The 20,460-nt window shown below is 42.0% G+C and overlaps 1 protein-coding gene across 3 annotated transcripts in view; it reads right to left on the bottom strand.

Annotated features, from left to right (window-relative positions):
* Positions 1 to 20,460, bottom strand: part of MYO3B (myosin IIIB) — a 431,205-nt gene that overhangs the window by 104,534 nt on the left and 306,211 nt on the right. For all 3 annotated transcript variants that reach the window (XM_072751897.1, XM_072751898.1, XM_072751899.1), the window contains one exon: positions 13,708 to 13,792. In XM_072751897.1, the coding sequence (XP_072607998.1) occupies positions 13,708 to 13,792 (85 nt within the window). The remainder of the gene's footprint in view (positions 1 to 13,707; positions 13,793 to 20,460) is intronic.

The raw sequence follows: 20,460 nt of genomic DNA, 5'->3' as shown, positions 1-20,460 counted from the left end.
CAGGGCAATGCTGATGTGAATACACATTTAGGTATGGACTGAGAGGGAGTGGGATTTAAAGACAAAGTGGCTGATGAACTGCCCAGCCAAAAGGAGGAAAGTGACACTGGCTTTATTCTTTAATTTTTTATTTTGACCTAATTTTCATGTTTATAGTAAAGATGAAAGAATAACAGAAGAGATTCTGTATCTGTATTTGGAGCAGATTCTCCAAATATTAGCAGAGTATACATGTGCCTTATCCTTTCTCTCTGCTCTCTCCTTCTCTTGGTACATGTATACTGATACCCAAACACATACACATGTAATTTTTTTCTGAGCCATTTGAGAGTCCATTGAACCTGATGTTTCTTTATCCCTAAATACTTCAGTGCATGCTTCTTAAAAGCGAAGGCACTCTCTTATGTGACCATAGTACAATAACCAAAATCAGGAAATTAACATTAATACAATACTATCATCCAACGTATATAATGTTCAGATTTTGCCAACTGCTCCAATAATGTCTTCTATTGAAAAGGAAAATTCTGGACCGTACACTGCATTTTCAGTAGTCATGTTTCTTTAGTCTCCTTTCATCTGGAATAGTTCCTCAGTCACCTTTTGTCTTTCAGTTTGAAGCCTACAGGTCAGAAATTTTGGAAAAGGTCTCTCTGGTTTGTCTGCTGTTTCTTCGTGATTAGATTCAGGCTATGCACATTTGGCAGGAAATCCACAGAAGTGATGTTGTGTTCTTCTCTGTGCATCCTCTCAGGAGGCACATGCTGTCAATTTGTCCAATTATCGGTGATGCTAACTTTCATCACTTGGTTAAAGTGCTGGCTGCCAGATCGTCCCACTGCCATTTCCTAATTACTAAGTATCTCATGGAGCTTTACTCTGCGACTATGTAAAAAGCTTGTGACTCCTTAGAGTTTCACCTAGTTTTAGCATCCACTGAGGTTTTTTATCTAAAACAATGATTATTTTGGAAGTTGCCAAATAATGATTATGTTTTTCATCATTCCTTTCACATTTATTATTTCACATTTTATTGCAAGGGTTTACCCTGTTACTTCCTTTCTTCATCCTCCTTTCTCTGTCTCCTACCTTCCCCCCTTCCTTCTTACATTTTCTTCCTCCCTTCCTTTTTTTTTTCAATCAATGCAAATTAATGGACTCTTATTTTATTCAATACATTATATTCTTTTATTATCATTATCTATTTGGATACTGAAATTGTCCTCATTTTGGCACTGCCTTAATTTTGGGGGGGGGGCAATGGGAGAGAGGGGTGCGGAGGGTCAGAGAGAGAATCTTAAGCATGCTCTATGTCCAGCATGGAGCCCAACATGGGGCTCGATCTCACAACTCTGAAATCATGACCTGAGCCAAAACCAAGAGTCAGATGCTTAACCAACCGAGCCACCCAGGCACCCCTGGCACTGGCTTATTTTTAAAGGGTTAGGAGTCACAGGCTTCAAAATGAATGCCTCAGAAAAGTAGAACACTAAAAATTACACAGAGAAAGGTGAATGCCTCTGGAAGAACAAGAACTCCCTCTTCACTATTTATGAGTGCTTTTTTGGCATTAGGTGAGATGCTGTATACTTTATATATATATTATCTCATTGAACTTTCTTGACTTGGTGAGGTAGACATTGTGCCATTTTGTCTTCCATTTAAAGACGAGGAAACGGAGAAAATAAGTTCATCAAGGTCTTACCCTTAGTGGCAGCATGTCTGGTGGACTATAGAGAGCCCCTTCTCTCAAGCACCAGGCAGCCCTACAAGTAAGTGAGGAAACCTTCAGGAAACAAAACAGTCTTAGAAGCAAGTCTGCACTATTACTGGGGTAGCTGGACATTCGTTCCAGGATTTAATAAAGTCATCTGAACTTTTTGCATTTTTTATAAATGGGGCATTTGGAAACTGTCTACAAGTCCATCATCAGTCCAGGAACTTCTCTAACCTGCACCATGGAAACTGTCCACCCTTGCCTGAAATCCAGTGAGGAAAGCATAAAGAAAGAGTTCATTTTTGCCAATGTCAACTGATATAGATCCAGAAAAACATGAGTTGGCCAAGTCATCCAGGGAAGCATACCCATGGGACAAAACAAGAGAAAGTCAAATTCAAGAAGAGAGGAGAAAACTAAGGTAAGAGTAGAGCAGAGATTCTCAAGAAAGTAATATGTATTCGAGTCTTTAGATCCCAGGTGAAGACAGGGCTATAGCTTTGTCCTCCTGGCAGGCTAACATACCAGATCCTTCTCCTGCAACAGTATCACTGCTTCCGCCACCACCACATCACCACTTTTAATATCAAGCTTCATATTCTATGAGAACATACTTAGGTGAAAAAGTATGTGGCATGCTAGTGAAACTAATGTAAACAACTGCCCTGCCTTAGAGAGAAAAACAATTAGATCTGAGAACAACATCCTCACACTCCCAGGAGGAACAAACTAAAAATAAAAGACAACAAGGTGCTTCCTGCCAGTCAGTAAATCCAATAAGCAAAGGAGATGCCTCAACCTGGCGCTGGGTAGTTAACCGTAAAGCCTGACTCCCTCCACCGGAGAGCAGCCATGTGGTTCTCAGAGCTAACAGCTGCCAAGCAGAACCCCTCAGATTAACCCATAGGTGGTGTTGAACCACTTCCCATTAAGATATTTGCAAAGCAAACAAAAATGATAGCCCCACTCTGAGTGCTGGGAGCCAGCCAGGAGCGCTGGCTGTTCTTGTTGACACAAAGAGCTCTCCCGGGAAGGTCTGGGCCAGAGCAAGGAAGGCCATTCCTGCCTGCGTCTCCAGACTGTGTTGATTTTAGGCCATTAGAATCTTGGTAACAGGGTCTGTTTATTATCTAATTTCCCAATCACAGCGGTCGCTAGAGCCCTGTTTCACCAAAGCTCTCTATTCCTGTCTTCCTGACCTAAACCATTCAGATGAAAAAACTTCAACCCTCCTCCTGTTTTGTCTACTCATCAAGGAGACAAGTCTGAGAAGTCACTGAGATACACAGAGAAAAAGTGTGGCATTACTACCATCAACAGCTTCTGTGGCGAACACTTACTTATGTTCCTGGTTCCTTCTTAGTTTAAAGTGACTAGGGCAATGCTAATGGGAAATATACTGGAATATTTGCACCCTTCAGGTAGAAGCCACTGAATTCACAAAACTTTACACGTGGAGCAGAAACACTAATATTTTTTTCCTTTTAACCCAGAGAGGAAAATGAAATAAAGTTAGTAAGGTTGTGGAAATGTAAAAAGTTAATCCTCCTTCAACCTGCAGGATTATAATCTAGGTTTCCATAAGTGTTGATGATAAAACACTCTTGTGCAGAATTCATTTTTACACAAATTCTGTTCCTGCAATATTTTCAATTTGAGCAAGTTTTCTTTACTCCAAGTGTTTTTCTTCTAATAGGCTCAATATGAAAAGGTATTTTTGTCAAAAACTCATTCTGAGCCTGTATATAACAAGGGAATGGATGAGGATACAAACAAAGTGGTTATCAGACATATACTGAATTTCTAGAAATTCCTATACTCACAAAATTTGACACTGTAGGATGGGAACAAGGGATAATGAAATAGTCAGAAGAATTTGCCAGTTTGTCATTATTTGAAATTGTCCTTAGATTGGAAACCAGAACTTTAGAGGTGTAGGTATGTATTAACTGTGTAAGGAGACAGAGATATTGAGAGAGAGAAGGAAGGAAAGAAGAAAAAGGAGAGAGCTAAAGAAAGTTTCTTTAGAAAAAGTAGAGGCATCATCATTCTAAAAAGGCGATTTTTTTAAAAAAAGAGAGCTATTTGACATATAAAGTACAAAGTTAGAGTAACTTCTTAGGGACGCCTGGGGGTGACTCAGTGGTTGCCTTCCGCTCAGGGCGTGATCTTGGAGTTCTGGGATGAGTCCCACATCGCGCTCCCTTCATGGAGCCTGCTTCTCCCTCTGCCTATGTTTCTGCCTTTCCCTGTGTCTCTCATGAATAAATAAATAAAAATCTTTTTTAAAAAAAGTGACATTTTGGAATCTTGAACACATGATTTAGTTTTAGATGATATTTATGCAAATAAAATTAAATGTCACTGGACCAAAGTTTTCTGTAAATGTTCATTTTCTAGAAAGTGATCCAACTTTACAGGTCCACTCTGCAGAGCTCATGCCATCATTTGCTGACAGCCTCATTTGCTGATGGCAAATGTATTCGTGTCCTCAGGTGTTCACATTACAGGCTTTGGTGGGGTGCTGGTGTAACTTCAGCTATACATAAGATATTTTGAACATATCAGAAATTGGTTTTCATGCCAAACTGTCCAAATCATTTCTGAAGATGCTGCATGTTTGTCTGATACACCGGGCATAAAACATTGCCTTGAAGTGTGGATTTTATGTAGGTGTGGGGGAGGGGGCAGTGGTCAGAGAACCTAAGAAAAAATTTGTTCTAACGTCATTTCTGCTTAAGTTTACTATATCTGGTTTCTAGAAACCAACCCTAAATTTTTTTTTAAGATTTATTTATTTGGGCAGCCCTGGTGGCGCAGCGGTTTGGCACCGCCTTCAGCCCAGGGTGTGACCCTAAAGACCCAGGATTGAGTCCCACATCAGGCTCCCTGCATGGAGCTGCTTCTCCCTCTGTCTGTGTCTCTGCCTCTCTCTGTCTCTCTTATGAATAAATAAATAAAATCTTTACAAAAAGAAGATTTATTTATTTGATAGAAAGAGAGCGTGTGCACAAGAGAGCACAAGCAGGGGGTGGAGAGAGGGAGAAGCAGGCTCCCTACTGAGCAGGGAGCTTGACATGAGGCTTGATCCCAGGACCTTGGGATCATGACCTGAGCCAAAGTCAGATGCTTAACTGACTGAGGCACCCAGGGACCCCTCAACCATCCTTAAATTAAGATAAATTAACCACAGAGAGTTACCTGCCAATAATTGAGCTTCATAAAGGAAAACACATAATTAAGCATCTCCCCAAATCTGTGTCTTATTTTTGAGTTAGGCAGTTAGATCCATCACAGAAAAATGAGACAATGTTAACATTCCTCTTCACTTATTTTTTTAGCTCTGTTCTGTTTCTGAGAAGGCCAGATTCCTAATTTATTAAAAATCAATTGTTATGTTCAAGTCAAACTCAATGTAAGTAAGAATCATTTCTTAAGGTCAAACTAATAAAATTTGCTTTTGGATTCAACAGAAATAAAAATTCAAAGAGCACACATTCATTAATCCATTCATCAATTACCTTTATGCTAATAATGGCCCATGATTCTAGATCCAGATTTAGTTGAGCTATCCAGAAGTAAGTGACAGTTTCAACCCTGGAGTTGATTATCTCATACAGTAATAACAGTTAACATTTTTGTGCATTTACTACATGCTAAGTAGTCTTCTAAACATTTCCTATAGCTTATTCTCACAACAGCCATACGAGGAAGACACTATTATTAGACATATGCTTTGACTTGCCCAAGGTCATTGAACTAGTCAGACACAGACCTGAGCCTAGATGGAAGCAATCTGGCTCCAGAGTCTGTAGCCTAAACTGCTTCCTCTGCCTGCATGGTGCCTCTGCACACACTGGACAGGAATCAGACTCAGATGCTGTTGGGGCCAGGCCATGAATTAAGCATGCCATGAGTAGGTATCAATGAAAGACAACTTCTACACAGTTCCAGCAGACTGCTGCTAGATTCCAATTTTTCAAAAGCCATCAAAAATCTGAATTGTTCCATGAAATCTTTTTATTTTTATATGTTGGAAACTAATTAAAAATTTCAAAAACATTGTGCAGGCCAAACAAAATATGTCTGCAGACCATATTCCTCCAATCAATGACTGTATGTGTACATCTTTCAGCTTATAGAATAAGGTCCAAAATATTTGGCGCATCTTTTAAGTCTCCCATGTCTTGGCTCCCACCTGCCTTATTGCCTGTTGTAGTACTTTCTGCATCATGCCACTCCCACCCCTCTCCCCCTCAGCCTTTATCCCATTGGACACCTCACCTTCCCAGAACACCCCCTGAACATCCTGCCTCTGGACCACGGCTCACTTTTTCTCCCACCTGGGATGTTCTTCTCCTACCTCTAGTCTGCTTCAAGGCCCTGCAGGAGGTGTCACATGCATGATACCTTGAAAGATGGGTAAAATATAACAGGTAAAGAAAGAACTGGCAAGGAAATTCTATTCCAAAGGAATAGCACAAATAGATATACAGAAACTGGAAAACAAAAGACATACTAAAAACCACCAAACAGCTCCAAATATTTTAACAGAGGCCTCCAATCTCTGGAATTTGGTCCTATAAAGAAAATTTAGACTGCTGACATTCTTGACATCCACAATCCTTCTAAAAGGCTCCTTTGCATAAGGATCACTGATGATTTAAGGTTTGTTGAAATAGTTCAGATAAATATTTATGTACAGCCATAGGCAAATCCACAAGGAAAAATATAACTCAAAACAGATTTTTCCCTGAAGCTCCTTTCAGCTGGTGATAAGGTTTCTGGCTTCAAAAAGGTTTTGAAAATAAATGTGACCAATTAATATTTTAAAAATCAAGCAACTCTAAGAAGGCCCTAATAATCGAGTAAGCTCTGAAAAGTTATCATGTGAGGGTGTGCCAGTGGAATCCTGGCCATATTGGCAAGGGTGAGTCAGGTCCAAAGTCAACCTCAGATTTATTCCTGAGATAAAAGCCAGGAACACAAGAAAATAAAATCTGGCTCTCAAGTTAAAAGCAGAGAGTGATCATTGTTCAAAGTTTTTAAAGTGCTGGAATCCTCGAAGCTTATTTTTAATCTAAAGCCCTAGAGCAAAGCCAGAGGAGTTTTGACCCTTCATATCAGGTTAGCTTCACAGTAACCTTTTAAATACCACTTTTACTACCACTATTGCTACCACTTCTATTACTACAAGCAACAGCAGCTTGTCATCAACCCTTGGGCATTCATTATGCATCTAGAACTATGCTAGTTCCCTTGCATAGATCATTTCTAATCCTTACACTCATCAGAAAGATGAAGGAACTTGACCAAAGACTCAGAGTTTATAAGGAGTTGAACTAAGATTTAAACCCGGGACTGTCACCGAGGCCCATCTGCTTCTACCCAAATGAGGTAACACAAAGAGCAACATTGTTGGGGTTTCATAAAAGAAGGCCACCACCTCTACCACTGCTCTCATTCCTCCTGCCTACGTCCTCTAGGGTCCATATGAGGTCTTCTAATGCTTTAGTGCATTGATTTGGCCACAGTGGTAGAAAGTTTGTTAGAGGGCACTAGCCTCCCGAGGGAGTGAAATGGAAGTGGAAGGAAAACTGAGCATGGGGACTGAAGGCTGGGAGAGGAAAGGTCCTCCTGATACGTAAGAAAAGTTTTGTTTTGTTTAATCTTCTTAGCTGTGCCACATATTTCTGCAATGACCCCCCACGCAGAATGTTTGTCAAGATATGTGGCAATCTGTACTTTCACAGCCCACATGAAAATCTGGCCCACAGTCGGCCCTGACTGGGAGGCTGTTTCTCTGGCTCATCGATTCTGAGGTCAGCCCAATTGGCTCCAAGCCCCAGATCTGCAAGGATGACACACGGGAGAAATATGTGCTCATTTTCCCCTCTTGCAAGATGCCAGCTCTCCTCGAGCTGCCTGAGTCATGAAGATACCCATCACTCTGAGTCTGAATCCTCACTGAAGTGGCCCACACGAAGCAGCTTCTCTGGAGGTATGTTACATACAAGCTGCTGGGTAAAAACATGTGCACCAGCATTATCAATCTCCTGCCTCCCTTGTAGGGGCTTCTTTTTACACAACAACAGGCTAGCTGTGCTAAAGAATGTCAAATAAAAGCCTTGTGATGGCTTTGCCATATGCAGGCCAAATTAAATTAAGGAGCATAATCCTCACTATTGTACTTATCAGCATTAAAATAGAGGATTACCATCATGGGAACAAAGCCCCATGACATAAAAGACTATTTCCTTTCTGTCATTCACTGTACATAGTTACAGCCTAATGTAGGAAGTGGAGCAGAGAAGTGCCATACCAACCACTGATTTCTACTTTCTTTTTTAAATTTTTATTTATTTATGATAGTCACACAGAGAGAGAGAGAGGCAGAGACATAGGCAGAGGGAGAAGCAGGCTCCATGCACTGGGAGCCCAACATGGGATTCGATCCCTCCAGGATCGCACCCTGGGGCAAAGGCAGGCGCTAAACCGCTGTGCCACCCAGGGATCCCTGATTTCTACTTTCAACCTGGATTGCCTTCTCCTTAGCCAAGTTAGCTCCCACCTCACCATATGCAGATGAGAGCAACTTCTCCATGAAGCTTTAATCCCGAGACTTCCGTGCTGGAATTATTTTTTCTACCAACCACAGGATAACAGTTTTATGCCAATTAGGGTTTATTCCTTAGCTGGCTGTGATTTAAGATTTGTTACAATGACAGTTATGAAGAGCACAGAGCAGAAAAAAAAAGCCATAGGCTAAGTATCTGGAGCCTGGAACCTAGATTGGCAGCAGAATGTACTAGTATCTTAAAAAGTGTCGTCTCTGGACACAGAAGGCCTACATCCAAATCCTGACTCTGTCATTTTACTAAACAACGTTGGCAAATCACTTGTAATATATTTTTTTAAAGCTTCCACAAAGGCAATTTATTAATAGAAAACAATAACTTGAGGACTCCTGTTCATTGACAGCGACTGCAGCAACCCCCTCTTCCTGCGGGTGCTGTTGGAGGGGATATGGCTGACATCCTCAATCCACCCAATCTTCACTCCTGAACAGGCAAGGGCTCTAAGGGCGACTAGGACCCAGGTCCAGGGGTCTTGTTCCATTTCCTTCGTGACCTGGAGTTTGATGTGGAGGGCAGTGATGCCCAGCAACTTCACCTCTGGGCTACATCCTGGGCAGCCAACATGGCAGCATAGGGAGAGGACTCATCTGGGTCAGCCTTCACCTTCATCCCACCAGTCACATGGCAGATGGTTTCCATGCCAGAAAGTTCAGTGACATGAACAGAAGTGTCATTGAAGGATGCAAAGATGTGTCAGATACCAAATACATTCTCTCCTTTAGCTACCTGAGGTCCAAGGCTGATGACCTGTTCTTCCTTCCCTCTGGAGATGCCATTTCTGCATGTCTTCTCCAGATTCCACCACCAGAAAGCAAATTACTTGTAATATCTTAATGTCAGAAATTATAAAATCTGTACCTCTTTCATAGCATAGTTATATAAGGATTAAATAAGGTAACACATGTAGAACACTTAATACAGTGCCCATGAATTTAATAAGTGTCAAATGTTAGTTGTTTTTACTGTTGGAGAGAGAAGCTCTGATTTCAAATCCAGACCTGCCATTTATTCTCTTTGTGACATGGGTGAACTTCCAGATTAGGGGCAGGAGTAGGTAAATCGGATACCTTCAACTCAGAAGATTGGTTTCTAGGCCACCATTTGGGACCTACTTATCTCAGCCTTGTCTGGTTTGATTTACTTATCAATAATATGGAGTCAGTAATGCCACCCAAGAGGCTAGAATGAGAATCATGTTGAGATGATTAGGGGAAAAGACGTGGATTCACAACAAATGTTGAGTAAGTCTGAATGATTATATTGTTCTATTCCCGGTAATATTTCTTGTCATGTTTGGGTCTTCATTATGACCTCTTCTTGATTTTGCCTTCCCTTTATCTTTCCCTGGTACCTATCTACTCCCATCACTACCCCTTCAGGACTCTTCTGGCACACGGTGTTGGTTGGTTCTGCAACCCCTTTCTTCTTTGCCTACTCTCTCCTGCAAAGCTGCAAATGCCCATGCTCACATTCCCAGCTTTCCTTGCAGCTCCTTGGCAGAGCCACCTCGGCAAATTGGTGATAACTGGCCAGTGAGATGTGAGGACAGTGTCCTAGAGATTTTAGGGAAACAGAGACAGACTCCTGAAGATGGCACCTTGGCCATCCACCTCTTCCTTCCTGCTTTTGACATTGCCACATGATGAAGTAAGGTTTAGTGCTGCTTCAGCCACCTTGTGACCGTAAGTGGGGGCATTGCTGATGCACTGAAAGTAGCAAAGAGATGACGAGAGCCCATGCCCCTAATGAATCCCTGAGCAACTGAGCCAGTGCTGGAACTTTTGTGTTTAGACTTCTATCCTGAGGGATTCTTAAACATATTAGTTGGACGGTCTGTTAATTGCTGCTAAGAGCATCATCATTGGCATGACTTAGCTTTTTTCTTGGTCTGCTCATCTCTTTCCCTGTCACTCCTCCTCCCCCCAGTTTCTTTCCTCTCAACCCCTGAGTTGATCCACAGGGCACTGAGGTGATCATCAAACACAGAGGGCACAAATAAATGAGTCCCCTAGCTCCCCCAGAATAGGCATGTCCTGATGGACTATCTGATGAATCAATCCAGATCCTATCATTACTGCCATCACCCAAAGATTGAACAAGGAGAATATTTCTTTCATAAAAATCTAAGCCTTTAGAATGGTGTTGGAAGTTATCTCAATAAACTTATCAAGTACCCGCTGCATGTAATGGACACAGGAAGAAGATTCAGCCTTCACCTTTGAGAAGCTGACCTGCTAGCATATAGTCAACCACAACACTGGGCAATACGTGAAGAGCTATAGAGAGTGATAAACCGAAGTGTGGTCCCAGGACCCTGTCTGTGAGCCATTACTGCTCACAGTGTCGTAAGGAGCTTGTGTCAGAATGTAAATCAACTTATCACCAAGGACATTGTTTAGCTGAGCTGATATATTTTTCATAGCAAGACTTTCTTGATGAAGAAAGCAGTAGGTTGATTTACATTCTGATAGAAGTTCATTATCTGGTCGTGAACCAGCATTTCGAGTAGTTCTATTTAAATGAAATAAAAACGTTCAAGAAGCATTGAAGAGAATGAGGTCTTCATGGAGGAAAGGGATTTGACAATATCTTGATGAGATAGCTAAGAACTGAACAGAAAGGCAGGAGCAAAGAGAACAGAGGTAGGTGCTCTGGTAAAAAAAAAAATCGATCACACAGGGGGCATATCAGGGCATAACTGGAGGTGAGTCTGGAAGACAGAGTACAGCAAGGTTGGAGAAAGAGGCTTGATATGGTACACTGAGAAGTCTGAACTTCTTTTGGTCTAAAATGGGAAGCCATTAAAGTTCTTTGAAAAGTCAGAATATGCTTTAGGACCATTGATCAGATGTCAGAAATAAAAGCTGGTCTATAAAGAAGAAAATCACAAGAAAGAAAAAACAAGATAATGGCAGGCCTGGACTTGGAAGGAGGCTAAGAAAATGACTGCAGGCGAGGTTAAATGAGAAGCAGGGATCAAAAATGACTGCCAGAAAGAAAAAAAATGACTGCCAGGTTTCAAGGCTAGGTCACTAGAGTGTTGATGCAACCCACAACAGTGAGAGGGTCAGGCACAGAAGGTGCTTTGCTGGGGACTTTCCTGCCAAGGGCCTGATGCATCAATCAGAAACACAGGGCCAGGGCAGTCCGGGTAGCTCAGCGGTTTAGTGCCACCTTTGGCCCAGGCCCTGATCCTGGAGACCCAGGATCAAGTCCCACGTCAGGCTCCCTGCATGGAGCCTGCTTCTCCTTCTGCCTATGTCTCTGCCTCTGTCTGTGTCTCTTATGAGTAAATAAAGAAAATCTAAAAAAAGAAAGAAAGAAAGAAAGAAAGAAAGAAAGAAAGAAAGAAAGAAAGAAAGAAACAAACAAACAAACAAACAAACAGGGTCAACAGGGTTGGACGTGGAAGTGAGGGCTTCAGAAAAGACCTGAGAACTGTGCTCAGTGAGTTGGGAGTTGGTACCAGAACACCCCAGTGAGAGGATATCATCCAGGTAAGGAGTAAGTAAAGAAGAAAGTCAAGGACTTGGAGAACTGCCTCATTTCAATGGTGGGCAGCTGAGGAGGATGGGGCCAGAGAAGACAGAGACCAAGGATGTCTTAGAGGAAGAGCCTGAAGCCTGCAGGTCCACAGACATCCAAGGAAAAGGGCAATCTGACGCCAGCATAGCCCTCGGAGCTGATGCCACAAAGTCTGTAGAAGACGAGGCTCTAACTCCTGGGAGAGCAGTTGTAGAGACACAGGGAGGGCCCAGATCAGATTTCAGCATTGAGGAGGGAGGGGCAGGTGAGGGAAGGAGGCAGCTGGAGGAAAGGACCATGAAGGAAGGCATTAGCCTGTGCCAGGAAAGGACCTGTAATCTTTTGAGATGAGAGCAAAGAAAGAAAGAACAGCTGAAGAGAAAGAGCAAGTCTGAAATGCAGGGAAGTGAAGCTGCAGTTGCTCACAGCACTGTCCTGATACTGCGTAAAGTCAGCCACCAGCTGAGGCTGGGGGGAGTCAGGCTTGGGCTGGAGCCAGAGCCATGCACCAGACTGGTTCACTGACTTGTCCAAGGTCAAACGCTGGAAAATGTCAGCTCTAGGACCAGAACCCAAGTCTTCCACCTGCCAAGTTCAGTGGTCTTTCTGCTGCATCAGAAATTCTACACTTTATTATTCTAGTTTGAGGTGACAGGCCCATAATATTTCCTCCAGTACCCTTGAACGAGCTATTCTATTGGGAAAGCAGTCTCCTTTATAAGCAGTCCAACAACACTTTGATACCATTAGAAAAGTACTGATAATGTAATTTGTCAGGTCTCAAAAATATTCATAAGAAATTTTTAAAAATTAAGAAATATTCTTAAAAATTATAAATCAAAACCATTTCTTTTTCCAAGTAAAGATACACAGAACTTTCTAATGATCTACCTCTTTCTCCATGTCCTTTTAATGAAAAAGTCCTTACAAATGATTTAGAGGAAAATAAGAAAGGCAAGCTTCATTCCATTGAGACCTTCCCTTTGATATGATCCACTCCTTCCTGTAGTTCTGTCCTCTTCCTCGTGACATGTATGACAAGCCCTAAATACCTTTTCTGGGAGAATGTAGGTTATGGAGGTATCCCTAGAGAACTGGAAGCCTAGGAGTTCCTTGAGTCTCCAGTGCTTGATATCAAGGCCTGGCCTGACTTAAAGTGACCCAAGCCTACATTTAGCCAGGAGCATTCTTTTCTTTAGACCTGAGCAGTGAAATCTACACTGAAGATGGTGCATGGTGGCCTAGAGCTATAACACTCTACTTATTTTGAATTATACTTAACTAGAAACTGCAGGTAAATAGGAAATGGTATTCCCTTTTTTCTTTAGCTTAAACCTAAGGTTTTTCAACCTTGGAACTACTGTCATTTGGGGCTGGACAATTCTTTGTTGTGAGGGAGCTGTGCTGTGTGGTAGGATGTTTACCAGTATCCCTGGCCTCTACCTACTAGATGACATTAGCACAACTCCTCCCTCTAAAGTTGTGACAACCAAAACTATCTCCCAATACTGCCAAATGTCCCAGGGGGGCAGATGGTTAAAACTGTCCCCAATTGAGAAAAGCTGCTTTAACCTAATGAGGCCACGTACCTGTTTTACCATGAGGAGAACCCAAAAAGCAGGACTCTGTTCAGGTTGCCCTGTAGAAATAAAGACTTCTACCCACAGAGTAATGACCTCTGACCTGGGAGAATCTGATTAAAAAAATTTTTTTTGTCTCTACTCTCTCCAACTCACCAAAATAACACACTGTTAGAAATACTTGTTTCATTGTCCGTTGTCCACTAGAACTCAGTTTAAGACTGGAAACACTATGGATAAGACTCACCGATTTTTCTCAGTGACAGCAAGAGAGTTGCTTGAAGTCTGTCCATGGCCACTGCTGAATTCTGTTTGCAGACTGCTTTTATGATCTATAGAGGCCCTCAGAATGGAGAGAAAACAAGAAAACAAACAAAAAAACTTAGAGATCCATGGAGAGCTTTGGAGGCAGGGTTAGGTTTTAGCGCCCAACCATACTCCGCAGCAGCTCTCTCTTGCCCTCATGCTGTTCTGCAGCCTTTGTCTACCACATGTCATCAAGACTGACCTGTTCTGTGATCCCAGCCAGCAAGTGGGTAAAATAATTCAGTTATGTGAAAACAAGCTACCTTTCTCTGGCAATAGATTGAGATAGTAGACAGAGATTAGAGGCCCCTAAGTAAGGTCAACTGCAATGGTGGCATGCAGGAGCTGGAATGGCACTGGGCTAGACAGCAGACCAACTTCCAATCCCAGCTGGGCAGGGTGGGGCTGCCTGGTGCAGAATGTACATCAGGGAATGGACTGTCACAATGTGGGTAGGACAAACTATACACAGGAAATCATTCCTGGAGTAACCCATTTCTACACTGTGAATGAGGGCAGTTTACTGATCAGTTTCTCAAGGAGTAACAAATATGATTCCTCCTTTCTGTGACTATGTCTGCCCAGCCATAACTAACCAATCATGCCCCTCTTTTCCACTAAATCTTAATTCAGCTTCAATTTCCTATTTTTAATTTCCTATTTTTTTAAAAGATTTATTTATTTATTTGACAGAGAGAAAATCGTAAGCAGATTCCCACTGAGTGCAGAGCCTATGGAGGAGGGGTGTGGGCTCGACTTAAGCTTGATCTCACAACCCCTGAGATTATGACCTGAGCCAAAATTGGGAGCTGGATGTTCAACCAACTGAGCCACCCACGTGCTCCAGCTTCAAGTTCCTTCTCAACACACTTTACATCACTGGTTCCCATGGTGCAGATGCCACGTGATCATGACTTCATGAGGACAACACATGAAGCATCAACATCATTTTGAAACTTGTTATTAATGCAAATTCTTGGACTCCACCCAAGACCTAGTGAATCAGAATGTCCAGTAGTGTGAGCTGGCAATTTGTGTTTTTAACAGGCCCTCAAGGTGATCTGGATCCATGCTGAAGTTTGGCAGACACTGCTCTACATCAGAGATTTTTAATCCTAGCTATATATTCCAATCACTGGGGAAGATTTTAAATATATGTAAGTCCAGCTCCTAGAGATTCTGAAACTGCCCTGTGGTGGGATTGGTGTCAATTTTAAGAAGCTCTCCAGATTATTTTAACATGTGGTCAGGGCTGAGAATTACAGTTTCACACAGTCACTACTAGTCAAGTGGGATAGAGGAGAGACTGTACCTATTTGCTATCCTTATTTCAGGTCCAAACCAAAATACAAACAGTGAAGATAATCTGTAAACTTAGCAATTGTGACATACTGCAGAAGATGCATTAAAATATATAAGGTTAGGGTCACCTGGGTGGTGCAGTTGGTTCAGCACCCAACTCTTGGTTTTGGCTCAAGTCATGATCTCAAGGGTCATGAGACAGAGCCCTGAGTGGGGCTCTGTACTCAGTGGGGAGTCTGCTTAAGACTCTGTCTACTTTCCCCTCTGCCCCTCCCCTCCCCTCCTCCCAGGTGCTCTCTAATAAATAAATAAATCTTTAAAAAATGTATAATATTGAAGTTATGATGATTGAACATACAGCACAACAAAGATAGAGTGAAGAAAAAAAATACAGAAATCAATAGTTTCATGTTGTCTATCCTGGAAAAAGTAAGCTCTGATTCTCTGTTATTAGTTTGGTTCCTTAGACATAAATATTTCTTGTATAAAAGAAATGTAATTCTTTGAGCTATCAGTGGTAAACAAGACCATCTGTTGTTGCTGTTATTATTATTGCTATAAACACCAAAAGAATAAAGATAAAATTTTAAGTGGAACATTATTACATTTTTATTATTGCACACAAAAACATTAAGACCAAACAGTGAAACAACAATGTTGAAAGAAGAAGAAAAAAGAAATCAAGAAAAATAGCTGCAGCCTTCCAGAATTTCATTAACCCATTCCCCACTATCTCCTGATTGACCAACTCCTCCAGCAAAAGGCTCAGACAGGTTTCCCCCTCCTGGAGATTCTAAAACACTGTTTGGCCTAAGCTCCCTTGTAATACTGTTATAAGCAACATAAAAGCAAGAATTGACTTTAAAAAGGAGAAAGAGAAGCCTACTTCAGTGGCACAAATAATTCTGTTTTCTTATTAAGAAGGAACACTGACAGGAATAATCTTTAACCTCGTGATCTGGCCCAATTTGGCAGAAGCAAGAGCTAAGAGCTACCACGCACTGATCAAAGCCCAAATGGTATCACCCACATGGAAAGCTGAGATTGCTGTCCTCTCCACCTATCTGAGGTCTTCAGAATAAAATGGAGCAATTTACCAGTAATTCAGGGAGGAAAAGGTAAAGCAAGAAAAGATCACCAAGCCTCTTCTGGTTTGGGACTCTCAGGAGAAAGGTGCCATGTCCAACACCAGAGAGGAAGCTTCAACATCTTGGAACTTAGCAAATGCCCCCAGTTCCTATGCCTGGGTTTCCAATAAAAAAAAACCCCACAGAATTTCTGTTCATGTAACTGAAGGGAAAACCTATTCCATGTTTCTTATTCATTTACACTTCAGTCATCAAAATATTGATTTTTAAGAGTTATTTGAAGTATAAAAATCAAACAGAAAACTTACAGAATATTCTTAATAAAGCTTAGATGAAGTCTGTTGCTCTATCCCCCAGCTTTGCCTGAAGAGCAGGGAGAAGGATTTGAGTCAGTAAAAACACAAACAGGGAAGAGGCCATCCAACTAATGAATTCAAGGCAAAACTCAGTATTGTCAAATATTTTTAAGTATGTCCTGGTGACAGCTGGAATCATTTGGCATCTCTTTGGCAAATTAATTGAACAAGGAGATTGGAGAAACAAAGATGTGGACAGAAAGGTAAAATATGGTGGTCCATTCTAAGTGAATAGATCAAATTAAAAGGAGTAAGACCAGTGACATGGCTGAAAAAATTAAATGATGAGCCTGAATAGAGACTTGAGGTTCATGTTGGTGGGGCAATAGAGGCCTCTCCAGATAGGTGTCTCCTTTCCTCAGAGAAGTATCCTTAAGTGTTCTGGTTCAATGAAATAAAGCAATGCTGGGAGGGACTATTCTGAAGGAGTCAAATCCTTCCAAAGTCAGATTGAGCTCAATGGGCCATTCGTATTTCCCAGGAAAGTCAAACTAATCTTCCACTGGACCATTTTGGAATCAGACAGGAAGGCATTTGGCTGAAAACACTGGAGCAGGCAGTGCAAACTCAAATGCCTTTGAGTCACCCAGGTAACAAAAATGTGTGCACTGTCAGGCAAAGTGGGTGGAAAGAGCTGGGGTTTGTGATAAACCAGAGAATGTATGCCCCACCTAAAGACATTGGGGTGCAAAGTTTTTTTTTAAAACTCCATCTGGCCAAACAAAACATATCCACACGCTGATTACACCTGGAAGACCGCCTATTTGTGACTTCTGCTAGGGAGAAAGGGTCTAGACCATGAGTCAGTCAACAGCTAGGCATCCTGTTTTTGAAGATGTAAAGTGTGTGGTTGTCTCCACTCCCAAATTCCAGAAACGCTGCTGCTCCCTGGGCTTCCCTCTCTTTTCCGTCTCTTCCACTCCCTAACTTCCCTGCTCCAAGGCAAAGTCCCAGTTCTGCATTTCCTTGAAACAGAAGCTGGGCTGCAGATTCCAAAGGAGGGGGAAATGCCAGAAACTCTTTGCTGGGCCTGGCAGATATTCTGTAACTGTAACTCTCCTGTAAATCCAGGGCAACCCATCTTAACTTTTCAGAAAATGCTGGCATTAGCATTAAAGGCCATATTTTTGAAAAACATTCTTCTTCCAGCAGAAGTCTAGAAACTTCAAACTACCAAAAGGGAAGATTCTAATATTTTTAAAATGTTTAAAAACCACTGATATAGTCTGCCTAATGCTCTCATTTTGCAATGATGTTAACTAATGGAGGGTGGCTTGGAACAGATAATCAAGTTTTAATTTCTCATCTCTGATGCTCCTCCCTACCATAAATGTTCTCCATCAGTTTGAGGTCAATGTACCAGGATCACAGAGAGACAACCTTCTTGAGAAGCTGCACTTTGATATGTTCCCAGGTAAATCAGACAGAAATGTGTCAGCGTCTACTCCAAGAGGAAGAGCTGAGGAGAGACAATTGGTAAGGAGAGACACAACTAGACCAGTTTTCCCCTGTAAACAGGTCAGTGGGCAGAGGGGGCAGCTGCAGAGAAGCTGAGCTTATCTCTGTCTACTCTGTCTTTTCTGTGAAATCACCTAAGAGGATCCTCTGTAAGGCTGCCCCTGAATTTAAGCAGCTATCTCCTATTGAAAAATAGAGGGCCCATATCAAGCTGTCATTTCCATCTCTGGAACCTTCTCTGGAACATCCCTGAATATAGGACACCTATCCCAAACCTCTAACAATTTTATCTGTGTGGTTACTGGGCTCGCTGCAGTCTTGATCCTGGGCACTTCCCTTACTATCTCCTGCAACAGTAGGTTGCAGATCACTGCTTTGGTTTGAAGGGTACCCTGTGGAATGAAACACAGGAGAAACTTACCAAGTTCATGCTCCCACACCTGGATGAATTACCCAAGTGGGTGACACAATGTGGCTAGGGAAACCCACACCTGTCTTACGGTTTGAGGCTCCAATGTGATAAATCTTTCCAACAGATTCGGTGCTTATTTGTAAGATTTAATAATGTGGCTGGAAAGGGTGTAACTGCAGAAAACCAGGGAATTGGTAACTGTCCTGATTGGACTCACTACTAACTTGGTGACTTGGTTATTTGGACCTCTGTCTCAATGACTGTATTAGTCAAATACGGAGCTGGGTGACAAACAGAGGTCTTAAGTGTACCAGACCAGGGCTTCTGCTTTGACAACTGGATGGTTTTCCTGTTTCCTTTTCAGTTGTACCACCAGGAGGTGGACAAGGTCTCCTCCTTTCCTCCGCATCTCTACCCCTCAGGCACATCTGTCTTTTCCTTTCAGCTTATAGTCCTGCTCACTGACTGTTGTGGGTCATTAACAACCAATAAAGCTATCATGGAAAAGAGAGACTACACATTCCGCTGGGTTGACAATTATCACAATTGCAGTTTTTCATTGTCCAGTCAGCTTAACTCATGTTGATCCATATCTAAATACTTCTCTACCAAAACAGATCAAGCAAGACCTGAGTAGAAAAATACTGAAGGGTCTATCCTGGCTGTCACATCTCTTCTTCCATTCTCCATGACCCTCGAGGGCATGATGGGTTGAAGATGTTCCACCATCTCAGACTACCTCAGGTATCTGAGGGCTGGTTCTTTCCAGTTGGATCCCTTGGCTCTAGAAGAAACCACACTGGCAGCAGGGCCCCTCCTTCCCCATAGAGGAGATATGCTGCAGGCTTTGCCCTGAGGCAGTCAACTAACTGTCCTAGCTCCTTTTCTTCTGACCTGTGATATAAACCTTGTTCTCTCTCATCCTGAACCTTCCTTCTGACTCTGGCTATTTCTAATTTGCTGGCAGTACTTCCAGACATACTATATTAGAATATTTGGGATCTCTGACCTTTCTCTTTTTTTATTTTCTTGGATGGGATTTTTTTTTTTCCCATCCTGTCCCTCTCTCTCCTTCTGAGTGACTCTATTACCTCCAACACCACCTTCCCACACCCAGCCTGGTGGCATCACATCTCTCCATTCCCTTGCGGTGGTCCAGCAAACCTACATTAAGCAGTGCCAAGCTGTCTCAGACTATACTTAAAGAGGTACAGTCCCTACTCCCATGGAGCTTACATTCTAATACAGAGAGAGTAAAAATAAAAAGAGATAACAGATGTAAAAATACCCTAACAGTTTTAAGGGAGTGAGCTGGATAGATGAGGGTCCCCTCAATATTCCTGTCTATAGAAAACCTCAGAATGTGACCTTGCTTGGAAATCGATGTAATTAGTTTAAGATGGGGTCATACTAGCTTAAAGTGGGTCTTAAATCCAATGATCCTTATAAGAAGGGCATGTGAAGACATGGACACAGGGAGAATGCATGTAATAATGAAAGCTAAGAGTGGAGATGGGTCTATAATCCAAGAGATGCCAAGAATTGTCAGGAACTACCAGAAGTATGGGAAGAATTCTCCCTCAGAGCCTCCAGTAGAAACCAACCTTCTTGATTTTGGACTTCCAGCCTCCTGAACTATGAGAGAAGTTCTGTTGTTTTATGCTATGAAGTTTGGGGTAATTTGTTGTAGTAGCCCTAGGGAACTATATGAAGAGGTAAAGCTGATAGATGTTAAAACAGAAATAGAAGGAAAAGATTAGGTACATGTATTCAGCTTGATTTGGCTGGAGCATTGGTGGTGGTGTTAAGACCAGGAGTTAGAGAAGTATCCATTATTTTCATTTAAAAACACAAATGTATAAATTATTATGTTCCAGCAGTGTTCTAAGCCCTTTACAAAAATTAACTCATTAATCTGCACAGTAATTCTAAAAGATTGAGGCCACTATTATTCCCATTTTACAGTTAAGGAAACTGAGGCCCAAAGAGGTTAAATGACTTGCCCATGAATCACACACAGCTGAAGAGTGGCAGAGCCAGGGTTCAAACCCAAGCAGTTTTGCCCTAAAGTCTGAATT

This window comes from Vulpes vulpes, chromosome 3, assembly GCF_048418805.1.
Source record: "Vulpes vulpes isolate BD-2025 chromosome 3, VulVul3, whole genome shotgun sequence".
NCBI lineage: Eukaryota > Metazoa > Chordata > Mammalia > Carnivora > Canidae > Vulpes > Vulpes vulpes.
This window is presented reverse-complemented; position numbering and strand designations above follow the sequence as displayed.